The sequence below is a fragment of the Pogoniulus pusillus genome, chromosome 16, assembly GCF_015220805.1.
Source record: "Pogoniulus pusillus isolate bPogPus1 chromosome 16, bPogPus1.pri, whole genome shotgun sequence".
Classification (NCBI taxonomy): domain Eukaryota; kingdom Metazoa; phylum Chordata; class Aves; order Piciformes; family Lybiidae; genus Pogoniulus; species Pogoniulus pusillus.
The window spans coordinates 19,616,260-19,636,168 of record NC_087279.1 but is presented as its reverse complement, the minus strand read 5'-3'; the positions used below and the strand labels follow the sequence as shown (position 1 = coordinate 19,636,168).

At 48.7% G+C, this 19,909-nt stretch overlaps 1 protein-coding gene across 4 annotated transcripts in view; it reads right to left on the bottom strand.

Annotated features, from left to right (window-relative positions):
* MTMR14 (myotubularin related protein 14) overlaps positions 1-19,909 on the bottom strand; it is a 39,693-nt gene that overhangs the window by 15,522 nt on the left and 4,262 nt on the right. For all 4 annotated transcript variants that reach the window (XR_010305247.1, XM_064156853.1, XM_064156850.1 and 1 more), the window contains exons 3-14: positions 17,750-17,858; positions 16,680-16,755; positions 15,923-15,983; positions 15,237-15,359; positions 13,801-13,874; positions 8,574-8,644; positions 7,357-7,431; positions 4,423-4,489; positions 2,936-3,021; positions 2,580-2,656; positions 1,866-1,902; positions 369-439 (exon numbers count right to left, since the gene is read on the bottom strand). Coding sequence is in view for 3 of the 4 variants with exons in the window: in XM_064156853.1 (XP_064012923.1) it covers positions 369-439; positions 1,866-1,902; positions 2,580-2,656; positions 2,936-3,021; positions 4,423-4,489; positions 7,357-7,431; positions 8,574-8,644; positions 13,801-13,874; positions 15,237-15,359; positions 15,923-15,983; positions 16,680-16,755; positions 17,750-17,858 (927 nt within the window). In the remaining variant the exon portion in view is untranslated. The remainder of the gene's footprint in view (positions 1-368; positions 440-1,865; positions 1,903-2,579; positions 2,657-2,935; positions 3,022-4,422; positions 4,490-7,356; positions 7,432-8,573; positions 8,645-13,800; positions 13,875-15,236; positions 15,360-15,922; positions 15,984-16,679; positions 16,756-17,749; positions 17,859-19,909) is intronic.

Here is a 19,909-nt window from a genome sequence, read left to right as displayed (position 1 = left end):
TCTTTCTGCCCCTCCTGAAATAGGAAGGGGTTAATGCTTAGCGATCTGGCAGGAACCAGCCACTTTGCTCCCTGCAGCAGCGCCTGACAGAGCTTGCTGTGCAGCCTGCTGGAGCCTGAGCACGGAGCTCATCCGTGCTAAAGCAGCCACGGACAGTGATTAAGCAGAGAGCACATTTTAGCATGGACAGCTTTTCAGAGCATAACATGGCACCTCACAAGCCTCGGCCCCATTTTGCAGCCTTCAGAGTGCAGAATAAATTAAAGAAAACTGGGCCAGGACACCAGGGCTTCCATCTCCCCAAAGAAACAGCACTAACAAGCTCCCTGGCTCTGCAGCCCATGCAGCAGCAGGCACAGGCTCCTTACCTCTGCGACTTCACAGCAGAGAACTCCTCAGAGGTGATGTGCTTCAGAAAATTGAAGCAGAAAAAGAAAATCTGAGCAAAGGGAGAGAGAAGAGCGGTTGAGGAATGAACCCAGGGCTCCAGGCAGCCTCTTATCTTGGTGGGGAGGTGCTGGCAGGAAGGAGATAGCAAGAAATCTGCAGCTATCAGCCTCTGATGCACCACGGGCTACCACCATCCCATTCCTGGGCCTTTGCTTACTGACCTTCCGTTCCCTGCCACGGGAAGGCCCAGAGAGGAAGGTGTACAAGTCTCCTTATCAATGCCTTGCACACATGCCTCAAGCAGATGCTGGGTACTGATGCCATCACTGCAGAATGGCAAAGAGATGCTCCCCAGCAGCTATTTATACATCTAGGGAAACAGCAAACCCAGCAGGACTAGCAGGGTTAGGGCTGCGTGCTCCAGCTTGGCACCACAGCTGTATCACACCTGGAAGCACACGGTACCCACAGCATTTATGGTCCCAAGCTTGTGCCCTGCTATGCACCAGTCTGCTCTGCAGCATTCACCCCACTGTGCCTCTGCCACCTGTCACCTGCACAGAGTTGAGCCCTTCCCCTGCTGCAGTGGGAGTAGGGAATGCTTGAGGAAGCCATGCACCCCCTCTCTTCTTGCAACTACTTGGCAACGCTGGCACCAGAGTAGAGCTGCCAGCCTCAAACCTGCAAAGCTCTGAGAAGAGGACAAAGTGAAGGAACAATACTGACACAGTGGTTCTGGACCCCTGACAGATGGAAAAGAGTTCAGGGCACAGGCTCTGCTGCTCAGAGGCAGGAGATTCAGATTCCCTAGTGAGGTGAGAGTCTGAGGAGCAGGGGATTAGCAGAACAGTTAGGTACACTCCCCACACCTCTTGATTTCTACCCAAAAAGGACATTGCAATATACTGACACTATAGTCAGAGTAATATTTTTTTGCTGTTAAACAGTGAAAGTTGTTAGAGAAACTCTTCACCTTAACAGCCTCCCAGCCCCATCTGTGCACCCAGACACACTGGAAGCAGCATAGGCTGCTCCATGAGCTCGTGATGACACTGAAGCCACATGCAGCTGCAGCACCCAAGCAGGAGGGCTGGCACTCAGAACAGGCACATGAGACCATGCAGCTTTATCTCCAAGCTCCCAGGAGTCACATGCTTTAAGCAACTCTTCTCATTGCTGAGCTGAAGAGTAAGTCCCAGCCTCCTTTCAGCAGGGGCCTGAACAGTAATGAACACACAGCAGGGAGTGGCAGGACTGACACCCATCAAAGTGCAGCCTTCCCACACCTTATGTATCAGGATCTGATGGCACAAGGCTCCTACTTCCTGTTACCAGCACCTGAATGATGTTTTAGAGCCCAGCCAGACCGTGGGTATTACCAGAAGCAGGTGATGAATGCTGCTACCATGAACAAGTACCCTGAGAACAAAAGCAGTGCTCAGCCACTGCTCCAGACCAGCAGACCAGACACTCACCTCTTCTCCTTTACTGAGCCGATCGACCAGCATGTGCCTGGGAAGAGAGCAAGGGAAGCTCAGTCACACACTGGAAGCCAGACTCAACAGAAGAGCACAACTGGCTGGGAATGGCCAGATGCCTGAGCCTCCAGGTGAAAAAAAGGGCATCAGCCTCTCTTGTCACATTGCAAGCTGCCCAAATATGCCCCTTTGGTCCATAGATTCACAGAATCATAGAATCAAGCAGGTTGGAAGAGACCTCCAAGATCATCCAGTCCAACCTAGCACCCAGCCCTGTCCAATCAAACAGACCATGGCACTAAGTGCCTCATCCAGGCTTTTCTTCAACACCTCCAGGGATGGCGACTCCACCATCTCCCTGGGCAGCCCATTCCAATGCCAATCACTCTTGCTGGGAAGAACTTCCTCCTAATATCAAGCTTATACCTCCTCTGGCACAACTTGAGACTGTGTCCCCTTGTTCTGGTTTAGGTTGGAAGGATCTTTAAAGATCATCTAGTTCCAAACCCCTCGCCGTGGGCAGGGACACCTGCCAGACCAGATAGCTGAAGGTTTCATCCAGCCTCTCCTTGGACACTTCCAGGGAGAAGGAATGCACCTCCAAGGACTGAGTATGAGCATGGGTCATGAGCAAACACCAAAGATGATCCTCTGAAGGATCCTCTCCTCCTGTGAAGGATACATATGTGAGCAAAACTTAGAGTGCCCTACCCAAAGAGGAACCAGTCATAGGCCACTGTCAGGTAGAGAATCTCAGCTGGCTCCAGGGATGAGTGGATCAGCCCATCCTGCAAAGCAAATGAGAAGAGCTCTCAGGCAGCAGCACCGTGGATCAGTAACTCATGCTCCACTGGAACTTGCCATGGTGATCCAGGATGCCTGTGACACTGTGTCTGATGACAGGAAAGCATACTGGGCTCTGTATCAAAGGCAATCCACACCCCTTCAGAAGCCAAACAGTCAAAAGGAACATTAACTGCTCCACCACCGCTTCCTGATAACACAACCTCTAGCTCGTCCCCCATGCAACCACCCCCAGAAGCAGAGCAGGTCAGTCAGGTACTCACAGCCCACAAGGAGAGGCGCAACAAGGAGATAAAGAGAGGAGTTCGATCCCAGCCAGATATACAGTGCACCAGCAGCCCGCTGTCATCTGTTCCAGGCAGAAGTAGGAAGGAGAGGGGGGAAAAAGGATGTTGTAACAAGAACAATGACTTTTCTTTATGCCAAATTCATACAGACAAGCTATCCTCCATCCCCACAGGCCAGGCACAAGAGCAGAGCTCAGCCGCCCAGCCAGCAAACTGCTCAGTGTCCTGGGTTGTCAGCAGTCCCAGCTGATGTGCTGTCCTGCTCCTCACAGCTGCTCAGGACATGAAGGCACTAGTCATGAACATCGTTTTGCTACCCAGAACACATACCTGCCTAGCTGCAATCCACTGTCATAATCCACCTCCACAGCACAGAGAAACCTGCTCCAACTGAACTCTTCCTCAGTCTCACCAACTCCCCTGCTCATATACACTGAGCAGAAGCACAGGCAGGGCACAACTGCTGCACTCTCCAGAAAATTCCAAGAGAAGTACTGCAGGAGAGTCTGCAGCTGGCTGTGCTGGCAGAGCCAGCTCTAGCTCCATCTATGCAACACTGCCAGGTACAAAGTCACAGTGCCCAGAGGGAATGGGATGCCAACATAGGACAACACACACCCTTCAAAGAGTTGGGATGGCTGTGGCTGTGACAACGGCAGATGAAAGGGGTTCTTAAACCTAATGAGACCCTAGCTTGGAGGGACAAAACACAGGTATTCAGCAAAATAAAAGCAAGAGTCAGTGAGCAGTAAATTCCAAAATGAATGATAGGGGTTGGAAGGAACCTCTGGAGATCGTAAGTCCAACCCCCGTGTCAGATCAGGTTCACTGAAAGCAAGTTGCAGAGGATGGCATCCAGGTGGGTTCTGAATGACTCCACTCTGGGCAGCCTGTTGCAGTGCTCTGTTACTCTCAAAGTAAAGAAGTTCCTTCTCATGCTTCGATGGCACTTCCTATGCCCAGATTTATGCCCATTACTTTATCTTATCACTGGGCACCACTGAAAAAAACACTGGCCCCATCCTCCTGACACCCACCCTGTACATAATTGTAAGCGTTGATAGGATCCCCCCCTCAGTCTTCTCTGTGCTAGAAAGCCCCAAGTCCCTCAATAACTATAACTCTCACATATGAGAGATGTTCTAGCCCCCAGTCACCAGAAGCATGAATATGTCTTCTTTTCAGCTTTAAAGCAGTAAAACATTAGGTTCAGTTTTCAGATATCACTTCATCCCCAGATGGACAAAAGAGTTTTGAAGGAAGCAGCATGTCCCTCTCCAAGAGAGAAGCTGGAGCTCCAGGATGTCAGGACCACCACATGGTTTTGAAGAGAAATTAAGGTCTCTATCAAGTGATTCTTCCTTATTGGGAACTGGTCCACAGTAGCACTAATAGCACCAGCTGCTTCCCCAGAGAGAGCAACTGCTTCTCTTTGATTGCTGGGAGCAAGGAATTTACCTTACCATCACTATTGATGATGGAGATCAGCAGCTTCAGGTAGTTCTGCGTCTGTTGTACGAGGTCCCAGCTCTGCAGAAAGAGAAATGCTGGTGGTAAGGCTCTGCCCACAGCAAAAGGCTCTTCTACAGTTTGGAGCCAGCCATGCTCTTGTCTTCTCCATCCAGAGTAACAACAAAACAGAAATAACCCTGTAACCATTCCTCAGAGTGACACCTTCCCCTTGCTGCTCTCACCAATCTCCCTATCCTATCTGAGAGGCACTCTGGGGTAAGATACCAAATAGGGAAAACAAAGTGAAAAACATAAAAGGCCATCTCTATTGTCTGCTTGGCTGGCACAGAACTTGTTGCCTGCAGCCCCAAAGCTGCAAGGAGACCATGCTCAGAGAGACTAAAGTGAGCCAGCAAACACCATGGAGCACTGACCCAGTTCTGCAGCTCCCTGCATGTGTGCACTTGACCTCATGGCCCAGTAGCCAGCTGTGTACAGGACACAAATAGCATGAGGGGGTGAGCAGACCAGGGTCAGCAGCCCCTTCTCACAATCCAAACTCTCTAGCCCTTGTAAATGACTCCATCAGGCTGCCTGCAGAGGGCTGACCCACACCCAGCTGCTTCAGACAGGTACTGGACTTCTGCAGTAGCATCCAAGTAGCAGCAGCACCACAGAAGGGCTCTTGAAATCAGAGAGCTCCAGGACTACAAGAGATGCAGGTGAAAAACATCAGAACAATCTCGAGCTTGCCACTCTTGATCACTGGGTTGTGAGAAGATGCAGGGAATTTCAGTGGTCTGATCAGAGCCAGAACCAGCTCAGGGAATAGCACTGGCAGTGCAAAGGTCAGGCGAGACACACAGGTTTCACTGTGACAGTGTTAGCAGTGCAAGTGACACCTGACCACCAGCACTAGAACACTTGCTGTGTGCATGTAACCACACTGAGGACTACTGTCAGACAATGAACATATTGCTCTGCCATGAAGCCTGCAGAGTGACAAAAGAATAGGGGAAGGGGGAACCTGCTCAGCCCGGGACAGAAAAAACAAGTACTTCCATAGTCTTCCACCTGCCCAATTCAACCCAGTCTTGTGCTTATGCCAGAAGCAATCTCCTAATCATCCTGTCTCATTTCTTTATAGCACAAACCAGAAAGTTCTGTTCAGTTGCCCCAAATACAGCCTAAAGCTTGCACTTGGCAACATCTCTGCCCAGAGAGGCACCTCAATTAGGGGTGACAGTTCATCACTCCTTTGGCAGCGTGTTCCAACAGGGCACCCTCAAAAATAAAACACAGGACAGCTTTTCCTTATTTAAAGGTCTGATTTCAGACTGCAGATTCTGCTTCCTGTGCAGCTTTTCTTTTCCAGATTGGAGAGTCCTTTAGAATTAGTATTTTTCTCCCTGTAAATCTACTTACACATTAATCAAGTCAACCTTCCACCACCTTTGTGATTTGCTGAATAGATGGAGAACTTCAGCTTCCTTCTCTCTCCAGGCCTCAGATCATTTCTGCATCTATTTATGACACCCTCTTCAATTTTTAAGACCCTTTTCAAAATGCTGGCTGCTCAGTATTCTAGTGAACAAGTTTCTAGCCATAAACAAGCTGTGCTCCTGTTAGTTCTGCACCAACACCGCAAGCTACTTTTCCCTCATTCTGCTTCTGCTGGCACTTAAGCATTATTAACGTCACTGCCTGACAAACACTGGCCCAGCCAGGGGAGCTCTGTTAGTTCTGTGGTGCTTCCAACCACAGAGCGTGGGAGTATGACAGGCTCCAGCATGGTCAATCATCATGGAGCCTGGGGGGATTGATAGGCTCACTGATGTGTGAAGTGGAGCACCCTAATCATCGGTATAAAGTGATGCTCCCTGGTATGAACAAAGGTAAACCTCGAAGCCTGGGCAAACACAAGAGTCCAATTACCATATACAATGCTCTCATAGAATAGAGCAGACAGGGTTGGAGGGGACCACAAAGATCATCTAGTTCAACCTCCTCCCCTGCCGTGGGCAGGGACACCTTATCCCAGATCAGGCTGGCCAGAGCAATAAGGAATGAAAACATGCTACAGTCAGTAGCATGCATGATTTTTCCAGTATGATTTTTGCCAGTAGTGGCCTTCCAGTATCTGAAAGGGACCTGCAAGAAGGCTGGGGAGGGTCTAGTTACAAGGTCTTGTAATGACAGGATGAAGAGTGATGGGTTTAAACCGGCAGAGGGGAGATGCAAACTAGATGTTAGGGAAGAAGTTCATTACAGTGAGGGTGGTGAAACACTGGAACAGGTTGCCCAGGGAGGTTGTGGCTGCTCCCTTCCTGGAAGTGTTCAAGGCCAGGTTGGATGAGGCCTTGAGTGACCTGTTCTAGTGGGAGATGTCCCTGCCTATGGCAGGGGGTTAGAATTGGATGATCCTTGAGTTCCCTTCCAACCTAAACCATTCTATGACTTTTTTCCCCAGTATGTTTTCTTCACTCTTGTCACACAGGACAGACACCTTGCACCCCCATGAAGAAGGTGTCTAGCCAGTTAGATACTGCTCACGTAAGAGAAGACTGAGCTCTCTCAAGACTCTGCAACCAAGGAAGTGTGATCAGTGTAGGCCCATGCTGAGCTAAGCCTGAGAACAAGTAACTGCTTTCTGTTTGCTGGCATGTTCCTCACCTTTGCTAGCAGCACATCTCCCTCAAGGATTGTGTAAGCTGCAGGAAAAGATCTGACGTTACAGTCAGCTGCCTCGGGACACACGGAGCTGTGGAGTTTTGGGGTGGAGGATTTCCACTGCATTCTGAACAGTCAAGTAAGCAGCCTCACTCCCACTGGGGTGGCATGAACCGAGGCAGATTGCAGCAACAACAGCAAGTCAGACTTCAAATCTTTACTGATCTCTCCTGAGCGAATCTCTGACCTCTGACAGAGTCCTCTGCTTTGCTCACCTGGTACTCGCTCCAGTCGATATTGAGAGATTGGGTCAGAGAGACTGGAATACTTAATGGAGCATCTACATAATCCTGCAAAAAAACAAACACCACTGGTCAAAGAAAAGGCACGACCTGAAGGCAGGAAATTCTAGAAAACAAACAAACAAAAGCCCCTCCAAATGCCAAATGATGCATCCAAAAGAAAACATCTCAGCAAAGCATCTTTGGATGCAAAACCCTGAAGTACTGAGAATTGACTCATAGCCTCTTGGAAGGCCTAGCTGACAAGAGGAGCTTTTGTGTGCTCCCAGTGATGAAAAGTCCTGCTCCTGGATTCCTGTAGGGCTGCTTCACTCATCAAAATATGATGAGATAGAATATGAACAAACAGACAACAAAGGCCATCCATAAGACATCAAATTAAAACCCAGGACCAACACATACCTTGCCCATGAGTGGGCAAGCACCCTAGACTTCAGGAAAATGATGCAGTTACTTTACATATGAATTCCATAATGAGCAGTTTAGTGCATTCACTAAATTGCTGAAGATGAGTGCAGAGGGCAAGGAAGCTGGGGAAGGGCCAGGAGAATAAATCTTATGAGGAGCGACTGAAGGAGCTGGGACTGGTTAGTTTGAAAAACTGAGGGAAGAGCTCATTGCTGTCTGCAGCCATCTGAAAGGATGCTGTGGAGAGGTTGCTGCTGGTCTCTTCTCACAGGCAAATAGTGATAAACCAAGAGGGAATGGCCCCAAGCTGTGACTGGGTAGGTTTAGGCTGGACATTAGGAAACATTTTTTCCCAACAAGAGTGGTCAGGCATTGGAATGAGCTGCTCAGGGAGGTGGTGGAGTCACCAACCCTGGAGGTGTTCAAAAGTCATCTGGATGTGGTGCTTGGGGATATGGTTTAGGGTGCACCTTGTAGAGTAGGGATATGGGTTGGACTTGGTCATCTTGAGGGTCTCTTCCAAGTGGAATGTTTCTTTGATACGGTGTGGTGTTTGTCTTGATTCTGTGTGGTGTTTGTCTTGATTCTGTGTGGTGTTTGTCTTGATTCTGTGTGGTGTTTGTCTTGATTCTGTGTGGTGTTTGTCTTGATTCTGTGTGGTGTTTTTCCTGCTGGTTTCCTCCGTGTGATCAGAAATAAGTGCATGACATGAGGCAGGAACTCTGAGGCAAGGCTTAAGCCCAGCAAAGCAGACAGCTCTCCACTCTTTAACATCCATGTACCTGTTTCCAGTTAAATATGAGACCTTCAGCTGTATAATCCCGGTCTTTGTACTCCTTAAAAAATTCACAGCCTGCAAGACAAAGAGATAATGAACAGCCATTCACCCAAGTGATAGCTAACAACTAAAGTACCCTGTGGGACTGAAGTGCTGGCAGCTCTGGGCACCAGAGCACCAAACCAATCAAAACTGCTGCCCGTGGGAAGGGAAGAGCAGCAATCACCAGTACAGCCTGCAGCATGCTCCCCCCCCCCCAGCACCAAGGACCCTGAGCACTCAGCAGTGAACACAATCACACAGCAAAAGGCAAATTCCAAACACACAGCCAACCTGGAGCTGGGGGGACTGATTTGATTCTTTCACACCCAAGAGGCTTCACCAAGGAGCTACGTTTTTCAGGGCCACTGGCTTTTGCGCTTTCCATCTAAGGCATCAGCCTGACATGCCAGGTGAGAATGAACCAGCAAAAGGAGGTGATGGCAGAGCCTCAGGAAAAGCCAGCTTTCACAGGGCATCTGCTGCAGGTAACAAGAAAGGGCTCTCTGAGGCAGCTGTGATTTCTCTCCTCTTTCAAACATGTGAATTGCCTTGTGTGAAGGCAGCAGGTACATAACCGCTTTCAAGTTTTCCTCCAAGCCCTCCCCTCCTGAGTTTGTCCTTTGGCTCTGTTCTCAAACAAGCATTTGAAGTCCCTGCTGCAAGCTGCAGTCACTTAGTCACAGCTGAGCAACACCATTAGCACTGCGGCTGCCTGCGGCTACACAAAACACCTCTCCCAATGTACCGTGCGTGCCCTGGCACTGCCACAGTGCCCACGTGGCTAGCGATGGTTCTTACCCAGCCACTCACAGGTGACTCTGATGACAAAAAAAAGCAACCACCAACTTTTGTGCAAGGACAGGACCAGCCCTCAGAAGTGCACAGCCAGGAACCTTTGTCAATTTGTCAGCTGAGATTTGACTCCATTAGCCAACAGAAGCAAAGAGTGGGGGATTATGGCAGTAGGCATTGGCATTTACAAGTGCCAACTACCAGTCAAATGGAAAAGGGGTTTTCTGCACTGCTGAAAGCACAGAACCTTGACAGGTAGCCCATTCTACCCCAAGTCTTTCACTCTAGACAGTTATTGCTCTCTGCTGGGTAAGAGGCTGGCTGGGCCCGCTGGTGGTGAATGGAGCTAAACACAGTTGGTGGCCAACCATGAGTGGTGCTCCCCAGGGCTCAGCAGAATCATACAATCAGTCAGGGTTGGAAGGCAACACAAGGATCATCTAGTTCCAAGCCCCCTGCCATGGGCAGGGACAACCTACCCTACATCAGGCTGCCCACAGCCTCAGCCAGCCTGGCCTTAAACACCTCCAGGCATGGGGCCTCAAACACCTCCCTCCACAACCCATCCCAGGCTCTCACCACTCTCATACTCAACAACTTCCTCCTCACCTCCAGGCTGAATCTCCCCACCTCCAGTTTTGCTCCATTCCCCCCAGTCCTGTCACTCACTGATATCCTGAAAAGTCCCTCCCCAGCTTTTTTGTAGGCCCCCTTCAGATACTCAAAGGCCACAAGAAGGTCACCTCACAGCCTCCTCTTCTGCAGCCTGCACAGCCCCAACTCTTTCAGACTGCCCTCACAGCAGAGCTGCTGCAGCCCTCTGAGCATCCTCGTGGCCCTTCTCTGGACATGTTCCAGCATCTCCACATCCCTCTTGTAATAGGGATGCACTTGGTCTTCTTGAACCTCCTGAGGCTGGCTTGTGCCCACCTCTCCAGCCTGTCCAGGTCCCTCTGGATGGCATCCATCAATGTAATGGATGTAACTGACCCAGGTCTATTTAATGTATTCATCAACACTCCAAACAGGTTTAGCTGGATAGGGTGATCAGTCTGAGGGTTAAGAAGGCTCTCCAGAGATATGAACAGGCTGGATCAATGGGCCCAGGCCAGCTGTATGAGGTTCACCAAGGCCAACTGCAAGGTTCTACACTTAGGTCACAACTCCATTGCAATGCTACAGGCTTGGAGAAGAGTGTCTGGAAAAGTGCCTAGTGCAAAAGGACCTGAGGGTGCTGGTTGACAGCTAGCTGAAGATGAGCCAGCAGTGTACCCAGGTGGACAAGAAGGCCAACAACACCATGGCTTGTATCAGAAACACTGTGACCAGAACAGCTAAGGAAGGGATAGTGCACCTGTACTCAGCACTGGTGAGGGCACATCTCAACTACTGTGTTCAGTTTTGGACTCCTCACTCTAAGAAAGACACTGAGGTGCTGAAGCAAGTCTAAAGAGCAACAACGCTGGAAGGGCCTCGAGAACAAGGAGCAGTTGAAAGAACTGAGGTTGTTTAGTCTGGAGGAGTCTCAGGGGGAGATCTTCTTGCTCTCCACAACTAGGTAGTTGTAAAGAGGGGACATCAGTCTCTCCTCCCAGATAGCAAACGACAGGATGAGAGGCAGCAGCCTCAAGTTGTGCCAGGGGAGGTTTAGGTAGGATGTTAGGAAAAATTTCTTCATCAGAAGTGCTGCAAAACACTGGAACAGGCTGCCCAGGGAAGAGGTTGAGTCACCATCCCTGGAGAGGAGGTTATTTATTATTGAAAAGACATGTAGATGTGGTGCTTAGCGACACGGTTTGGTGGTGGACATTGCAGTGCTGGGTTAACAGCTGGCCTTCATGATCTTAAAGGCCTTTTCCAACCCAAATGATTCTATAAGTCTATGTCTGGACACTGCCTCACTCACCCAAGACACCAGGATCTTGGAATCACTTTAAAGACAAACTACAAAACTGATATTCTCTTAATGCAAACCTAGAAACGTCATTGAAATGCCTCACAGCACTTGCCCAGTCACTAGAGGGGCTGCTGATCCTTAGATGTGTGTCTTCAGATGTACAGAATGACAACATTCCCCTCTGGACCAGCACTGCTGAAATCAGGCAACATCTGCAGGGAGAATTTCCTGTTTTCTAAGGTTTACCTTTAGCGTGGCAGCGAAGAGTTGCTGAAGGAAAGCAGCTGTCCCAGATGGTAGAAGAAGGACCATCTCTGAACACTGCATACCATAATCCTCACACAGTAACAACTCAACAGATTAACTCTGCAGAGTCACTTCTGCATCCCTCACAAAGCCTGCAGAAGACCAGTGTACCTGGCTCCCTCATGTGCCAAGTTTGGTGGGGCATATGGCAGCCACACACACCTATGCCACACACTACAGCAGTTCTCTTCTTTCTGGACAGCTGAAGCTACATGGCAAACCTGATTGATATGGGTTAGACATAAAGAGGAAGTTCTTTACAATGACAGTGGTAAAATAAAGGAACACAGTTGTCCAGGGAATGTGGTTGAGGCTTCATTCCTGGAGACCTGGACAGGCTGGAGGGTTGGGCAGGGAGAAATTGAATGAAATTCAACAAGGATAAGTGTAGAGACTTGCACCTGGGAAAGAACAATTCCAGGGATCAGTATAGGTTGGGGACTGACCTGGTGGAAGGCAGCAAAAGGTAAAAGGATCTGGGGGTCCCAGAGGATGGGAGGTTGAGCATAAGCCATCAATGTGCCTTTGTGGCCAGGAGGGCCAATGCCATTCTGGGGTGTATTAGAAGGGCTGTGGTTAGTAGGTAGAGAGAGAGAGAGGTTCCACTCTCCTTCTACTCTGCCCTGGTGAGGCCATATGTGCAGTACTGTGTCCAGTTCTGGGCCTCTCAGTTCAAGAAGGACATAGAACTGCCTGAGAGAGTCCAGAGCAGAGCCACAAAGATGATGAAGGGAATGGAACATCTCTGTTACAAGGAGAGCCTGAGGGAGCTGAGGCTCTGCAGCTTGGAGAGGAGAGACTGAGAGGTGACCTCATCCATGTTTATAAGATGTAAAGGGTGAGTGCCAGGAGGCTGGAGCCAGGCTCTGCTGGGTGATGCCCAATGCCAGGAAAGGGGCAATGGTGGATGTTGAGGCATAGGAAGTTTCATTTAAACATGAGGAGGATTTTTTTCCCTGTGATGGTGACAGAAGACTGGAAAAGGCTGCCCAGGGTGGTTGTGGAGTCTCCCTCTTTGGAGATATTCAAGACCTGCCTGGATACATTCCTGTGTGGTCTGCTCTAGGTAATCCTGCTCTGGCAGGGGGGTTGGACTGGATGAGCTTTTGAGGTCCCTTCCAACCCCTGACATTCTGTGTTTCAGATTTGATTTATTCTCGGGGAGCCTGATCTCATTGGAGGTGTCCTTGCTCACATGCAAAGATGATCTTTAAGGATCTCTTTCAACCTGAAGCAATCTGTGAATCTGTGTGAAATCTTTTGGGCAACCTGGACTAGTTGAGGATGTCCCTGCTGACTGCAGGGCAGGGTTGGACTAGATGACCTTAGGAGGTCCCTTCCAGCCCAGCCTATTCCAGGATTGTGTTTCTCTGAATTGCCACTAATTGCTGCAAGAAAGGAAACACACTTTTCTCAGTAAAAAAAAGTGGAAAATGTTGTATGTTTAAAGGCAGCAATTAGTAATCCAGGAAAAAAATAGTTTTGGATCATCCACAATGATTTTGTTGGGTTTTTTTGGGGGGGAGAGTGTCATTGCTATTTTTTTCTCCCCTCTCCCTTTGTGTGCAGAGGAAAAAGAAGATTCCTTTCCTGCAGACAGTCTCACATCCAATCCTACCACAGAGCTTGACATCAGCAGGCAGGCAGCAGTATTCAGCTTGTCTTTAGGAGTGCAGCAAGTGACCCAGCAGTGGTTGCTAGGCACAGGGACTAATATAGACAGGGAGATGGGCTGGAGTGGTCTGCCTCTCAGCTGTGCATTGCAGGCTTGGGTTAACGACTTTGCCTGGCACTGAGATCTTAGAGTGGTGCTCTGGAACACCAGGAATAGAAAATACTCCTAAGAATTGGGGGCTTACATAACACAAAAAGCCAGGCATGTATTTTACATCAAACAGCAGTCTGGAGTTGCATGGGTGTCAAAGGCCATCTTAACCCCAGCTCCACCTCTGGGATTTTCCTCTGTGCTTCAGTTAATTAGAGAAACGACTCTGCCACCTCAAAGAGTGCCTAATGCTGACTCACTCCACCAGAGCACCGAGACTCATTACACTGCTCTGCATTTAAAAGAGCTTTTCTCCAGAGGGAGCACAGGAAGCCACAGTCATTTCAACACACACAGAGGTAGGTCCCAGTCCCCAGAAACGGATTGTCACCTGTCCCTTGGGAGTGCCTCTGGATATCAGTCCTATACCTGGATATGGGATGGAGAGAAGTGTGAAGTCAGCGTAGCGTTGAGCTTTGTCCACCTTCTCGGAAGACGTCACACTGCGAGGTGCAAGGGGAAAGAGCAGACATTTGTAAAGCCTTTTTCACAGGGATACTGGCACTCAAAAAGCAACCTGTCACATCTCCCTGCACCATGACCCCACTCAGCAGCAAGCAGGGGCAGAACTTAATCAGCACATCCCAATAAAAGGTATATCCCAAAAGCACCAAAGCTTTCCTCTGAGAGAAATACCAGGAGAAACATCTCCCTCTGTTCCTGTATGCAGGCTCCTTCCCTCTCCCCTTTCTGTAAGGGTGATTCTCAAACCAGGGTAGGCTTTTGTGCTGGTTTGAGGCTAATTGGAATATTTTAATGAGAGAAATTAGATCATTGGTTGTGAAAAGAAAATAAACATAGAATTAACCAGGTTGGAAGAGGCCTCCAAGATCATCCAGTCCAACCTAGCACCCAGCCCTAGACAATCAACCAGACCATGGCACTAAGTGCCTCATCCAGGCTTTTCTTCAACACTTCCAGGGACGGTGCCTCCACCACCTCCCTGGGCAGCCCATTCCAATGCCAATCACTCTCTCTGCCAACAACTTCCTCCTAACATCCAGCCTAGACCTCCCCCAGCACAATTTGAGACTGTGTCCCCTTGTTCTGTCACTGGTAGCCTGGGAGAAGAGACCAACCCCACCTGGCTACAACCTCCCTTCAGGCAGTTGTAGACAACAATGATGAAGTCTGTATCATCCACTGGTTTGCTGAGAGGGATAAAAAGCCAAACTATGAACAATCACTCTCACTTGGGGCTGTGTCGCTGGATCTAATCACCTCCTCTTAACTCCGATCTGCTCCAATATCTCTCATCTAATCTCTGCTAACAGCTAACACTTAAGCTTTGCTGGCTCTTGTTTGCCTGTCTGAGAAATTAGAGGGAGAAAGAGAGGGGGTAGCTTTGAGCCCCTTCTGGGCAGTTTCCTGTGTCTGGGAGGGAGTTTGGATTTCTCTGTTATCTCTACTTTGTATATAATTATAACCACTTGTAAATACATTGTGTATACATGCTTGTAAATTTTGCCGTGCTGTAAATATGGCTTCATCTTGCTTCCAAGCCCTCTGAGCTAGTCTGGTAAATTTCAACCAGTGGCAGGGCAGAGGGAAGTTCCTAATCCATGTTAGCTTTACAAAGAAAGCACACTCAGGCTTGCAGGAGACAGATGAAAGCAGCTGCCTTGCCCATTGATACGTCATTCTCTGGCTTAAAACCTGAGTGTTCTCTTTACAGCATCAACTAAGTGATGTTGCTGTAGGATGCTTTCAGGGACTGCTCCTAGGATGCTAAGTGCAATCCACATGTCAGGGCTATGCTAGCTGCAATCCAAAGCCTGCAGAGAAACAAAGGAACCCAGACTCACTTCAAGCCAAACTTCACCTTCTTGTTTTCCACCATCAGGTCACAGATATACCGGACAGACAGGTAGCGAAGGAGCTTGATGTCGTGCCCTCTGACCTTGTCAAACAGCTGGGAATCTGCATTTCTGCAAGACAGAACGAGGCAGGGCAAGATGAGCACAGAAAGCAGTCCACGTTGAGTCTGATTCTTTGCACAACACTGCCACAGCTCTTCCCTGAACTGCTTCTAGCCATAAGCTGCACAGCACAAGCATTCTCTCCACAGGTCAGAATCAGGCTCTGCAATGAACTGATACTGCAGATTTTGTGCTCAGGGCCCCTCCCCATGTTTCATGCTCTTCTGCAACAAGCATGTGAAATATAGAACGGTTTCTCCAGCCTGGAGAAGTATTTTTTGATTAAGTACTTGGATGTATTTTTTTGACACATGCCTGTGTAATTCAAACACCTTTTTAAATGGCTCTACAAATTCCTGTCTCCTGCCCTTCCTTCTAGCAAGAGATTGGCAGGCTTCGGTTACATGGGGCTCAGACAGCTATTAGCATTCAATACTCTTGAAAAAGTAAGACTCTAAGCTTGGTAATGGTCTTAAGCCTGCACCCAAAGCCCAGCTCAAAAAAACAGCTGAGTCAACAGACAGCTTTAGTCCACAAACTCCAGTTTCCCCAGCCCAATCACACAAACAAACCTAAGTGCAGGATCTTCCTCTGAGATGTCTTCTGCATCTGCCCAAGCATCATCAGAACCTCCTGCAAGGAAGCCATGAAGGATTGAAACTTGTGTACACCAACTCAGTCCCCAGTCTGACAAAACATGCATGTGCCCCAGGTCACGGTTTGGTGCCCTCTCTCCTGATGTAAGTGCTCTCAATAGTTCCCTACATTTCCTTTTCCAACACTGCAGACTCTTCCCTTGTCACTGCAAAGGACCTAGGCAGGTCAAACCCACTCATGACAGCCAGATGGACACCCCGATGGTGCTACACAGTGCTATGCTCAGCCAGGGTTCAGCTTTCACACTGCATATATCCGATAGTCCCCTGAAGACCTTTCCCTATAGTCCAGTGTACCTCACCACTGGCAAGATTTGACTCCCAACGATCAAGTGACAGCAAAATCCTATGCTCCTTCTTCCATCATTTCCAACCTGATGCCTGGGAATCAATACCCTGAATCCTTTGGGCTGCCTTACTTGCCTATGTGCTTCCCATAAGTCATGCTTCACCCTTGAGTTCTTTTGCCACTACTCTTAAGAGCTGTATTGCTGTCCTGTCACACGGCGCTTGGAAATAGACAAGAAAGAGATTTCAGACTTTGCTTTATTATGCCTGACACAAGCAGGTCCACGTTCCAGCTCTGAAGAAGGGCTGGCTGTGGTGTGTAGGTCACTGTCCCAGCACTGCCCAGCCTTACCAGGCAGACGATGGCCGATGGCTCCTCACTCACCTGAGAAGATGTAGTTGTAGCCAGTGCGCCCGTAGAGCTCTCCCCAGCCGGCCAGCGTTGCCGATCTGCAGATGTGCTGCAGGAGAATGTCCTCATTAACCACATGCCCCAAGAGTCTGTCCCATATCAGGGCTCTGCCCTGTCTGCTTCCACACTATACAGAACTGTCAACACCTACAGCTGCAGTCTCCTCCACATCCCTGGTCCAGATTGAGATCTCCAAGCACACCAAAGTCCCAGGTGCCTTTATCTGTGGCTGGTTTTTAAATTACATTTTCATCTCCAGTTCTCCAAATTCACTAAAACAGTCAATTCCTGCCAAGCTAGCAATGGCCACGCTCTGCTAATGCCCTCCTTATTTCCAGGTTCCTGTGGATAAGTTTATGGATAGTCCCAGTATGATTCTGGGCAGTTTGCTCCTGCAGAAAAAGGGTCATCAGATTCAGCTCAGGATGGCTTTGGTCAAGCTAGATTAAAATTGTCACAGGTATGACTTTGCAATTCACACAACCTTTCTAAATGGAACTAAGAAAACTGAATTAAGCTACTTAAATGAGACTATTCCTACAGGGCTTCAGCACAGTTTAAGTAATCCACATAAAAATGAATCTAATTTCACTCTTTTAACAAATCCCCTTGCAGACAAGCCCACACACTCATAAGACCATTTATGCAATCTTGCCTCCCCAGGGAACAAACAAGGGAAACTTCTCTTTAGAGGGAAAAGTTATTCAAAGGGAGCTCACTGCTGGAAAGAATAAGGGGCAGAAAGTGACAATAGCTGTCTCCCAAGGACCAGATGTCTTTGGTCCTACAGAAGAGACACACATGAGGAGAAAACATTAGCTCTTTGGTGCAGCGCTCCACCAGGGAGTAAATTAGCCTGAAGACCCCACAGATGACCTATGCAGCCTATACAGCAAATGCTACAGGCTGCCTGCTTGTACCCAAGAACAGAGTTTCACAGCATTTGGAAAGGTGACAACTAACTGAAGATGTGGCTGCACAGTTCAAACAGCAGAGAGAAAGGTAATTTTTTAAGCGAAGAGAGGAAACTCATGAAGCTTTACCTTCCCCTTGTACAGAATGACTGGGCACACAAATCGTCCTCTACACCTTGCCATCTTACTTCGGTTGATAAGGTCCTGCAGCTTGCCAACCTGCACAGTGCTCTCAAACCTAGTGGACAGAGATTTGGTTCAGTACACAGAGCATTTTCTCACACATCCTTCAGCAAAGCTGTTACAGACACCTTGGGCTGCAACCCCTACCCCTTTCACCTAAGAGCCAGCTGTGTAGCTATCAAGTGAGAGGACCCTTCTTTAAGAATCACTTCTGCTGCTGTACAAACATAAGATCAGTCAGGGTTGGAAGGCAACACAAGGATCAGCCAGTTCCAAGCCCCCTGCCATGGGCAAGGACACCCTATCCTACATCAGGCTGCCCACGGCCTCAGCCAGCCTGGCCTTAAACACCTCCAGGCATGGGGCCTCAAACACCTCCCTGGGCAACCCAGTCCAGCCTCTCACCATTCTCATGCTCAACAACTTCCTCCTCACCTCCAGGCTGAATCTCCCCACCTCCAGCTTTGCTCCATTCCCCCTAGCCCTGTCACTCCCTGAGAGCTTAAAAAGTCCCTCCCCAGCTTTTTTGTAGGCCTCCTTCAGATACTGAAAGGCCACAAGAAGGTCACCTCACAGCCTCCTCTTCTGCAGCCTGCACAGCCCCAACTCTTTCAGACTGCCCTCACAGCAGAGCTGCTGCAGCCCTCTGAGCATCCTCGTGGCCCTTCTCTGGACACACTCCAGCACGTCCACATCCCCCTCGTAATAGGGGCTCCAGAACTGGATACAGTACTCCAGGTGGGGTCTCACCAGAGTAGAGTAGAGGGGGAGAAACACCTCCCTCGAGGTATCCACAATGCATGTGGAGACACTTCTCTCTCCTTTTCTTTACTTAGAAAAGGACCAGCAGCACAGGACATGACCAGCAAGCATCTTCAGGAGCTGGCAATACGAGTACTCTCAGAATGGTTTCAGATGTGGAGCACTAATGAAGGACTACCAGAGTAATCCAGTGCCTTCAAAAATACATCTTCTGCTTTCTTTCCCATCGTCTTTCCATCAAAAAAAAGCAGCTCAGCACTACCACTGGTGTGATGGCACTCACTAATCAGAGTAAGGATTGTGCAAGGAAAAATAGATCAAATAAAGAGCCAAAATCAGAACATTCACTGAACCTTAGTTCTGGTCACTTGGACATTTGTGTGCTGGGTAATTAGATGACTGTCTCAATCAGATACTAGGCTGAGCAGGGTAGTTCCACTGATGTCAGCTCCATCTGTGTACCTAAATTCTGCTTGGTTTTCTGGTTAAAGTTAAAACAGAAATGTGTTCCAAGTTGAAGACATTTTGGAAACAGGTTAAAATTTGCTGCAGTTTGTCCAAGTACCACTCTACATTTGATAGGAATCCAAAGTGACTTCTGAAGGACACGGGCCTTCAGGAGAAGCCATCAGTGCAGGAAAGACTAGAGTTTCTACAATGAATTAGGAAAGTACCCAGATTGACATAAGTAAAACCAGATGAAGTATGGACATACAAAACTGCATGGCCATGCACTTAGAGCTGATTAACAAGAACTTCCAGTTAGTGTTTTCCAGCAGCAGAGCTCAGCAGAAGAGCCTAAATGAACTGGATGATCTCTGGATGTTGAGTCTGAAAAAAGGGACAGATAAGATAATGAGGAACTCTCCAGTGACAATTAGGATGGGCAGAGGACAATCTATGCTGCAAGAGAAACCACAACGGGTTGACTGGCAGAGGAGATGAAAAGAGGAAACAACAATATACACATTAGGGTGAAGGACAGAACTTACAATTGAGAGGGAGAACAACTCAAAAGCCAAAGGACAATGTTGGCCTATGAACAAATTAATACCTGCTGCTGGAAGCTAAAAGAAAGCAGCTAATCTTCAGAATCAGTGAGTGTGGAGCAACCTACCTGCAGCTGTCATTCTGGGAAGGGTAAAAAAGTAAGTCTATTATAGAATCATAGAATCAAGCAGGTTGGAAGAGACCTCCAAGATCATCCAGTCCAACCTAGCACCCAGCCCTAGCCAATCAACCAGACCATGGCACTAAGTGCCTCATCCAGGCTTTAACGTGGAAATTGATTTGTCCATGGAAAAGGTTATACAAGGTTGTACCAGTGGAAGCAGAGAAACAGCA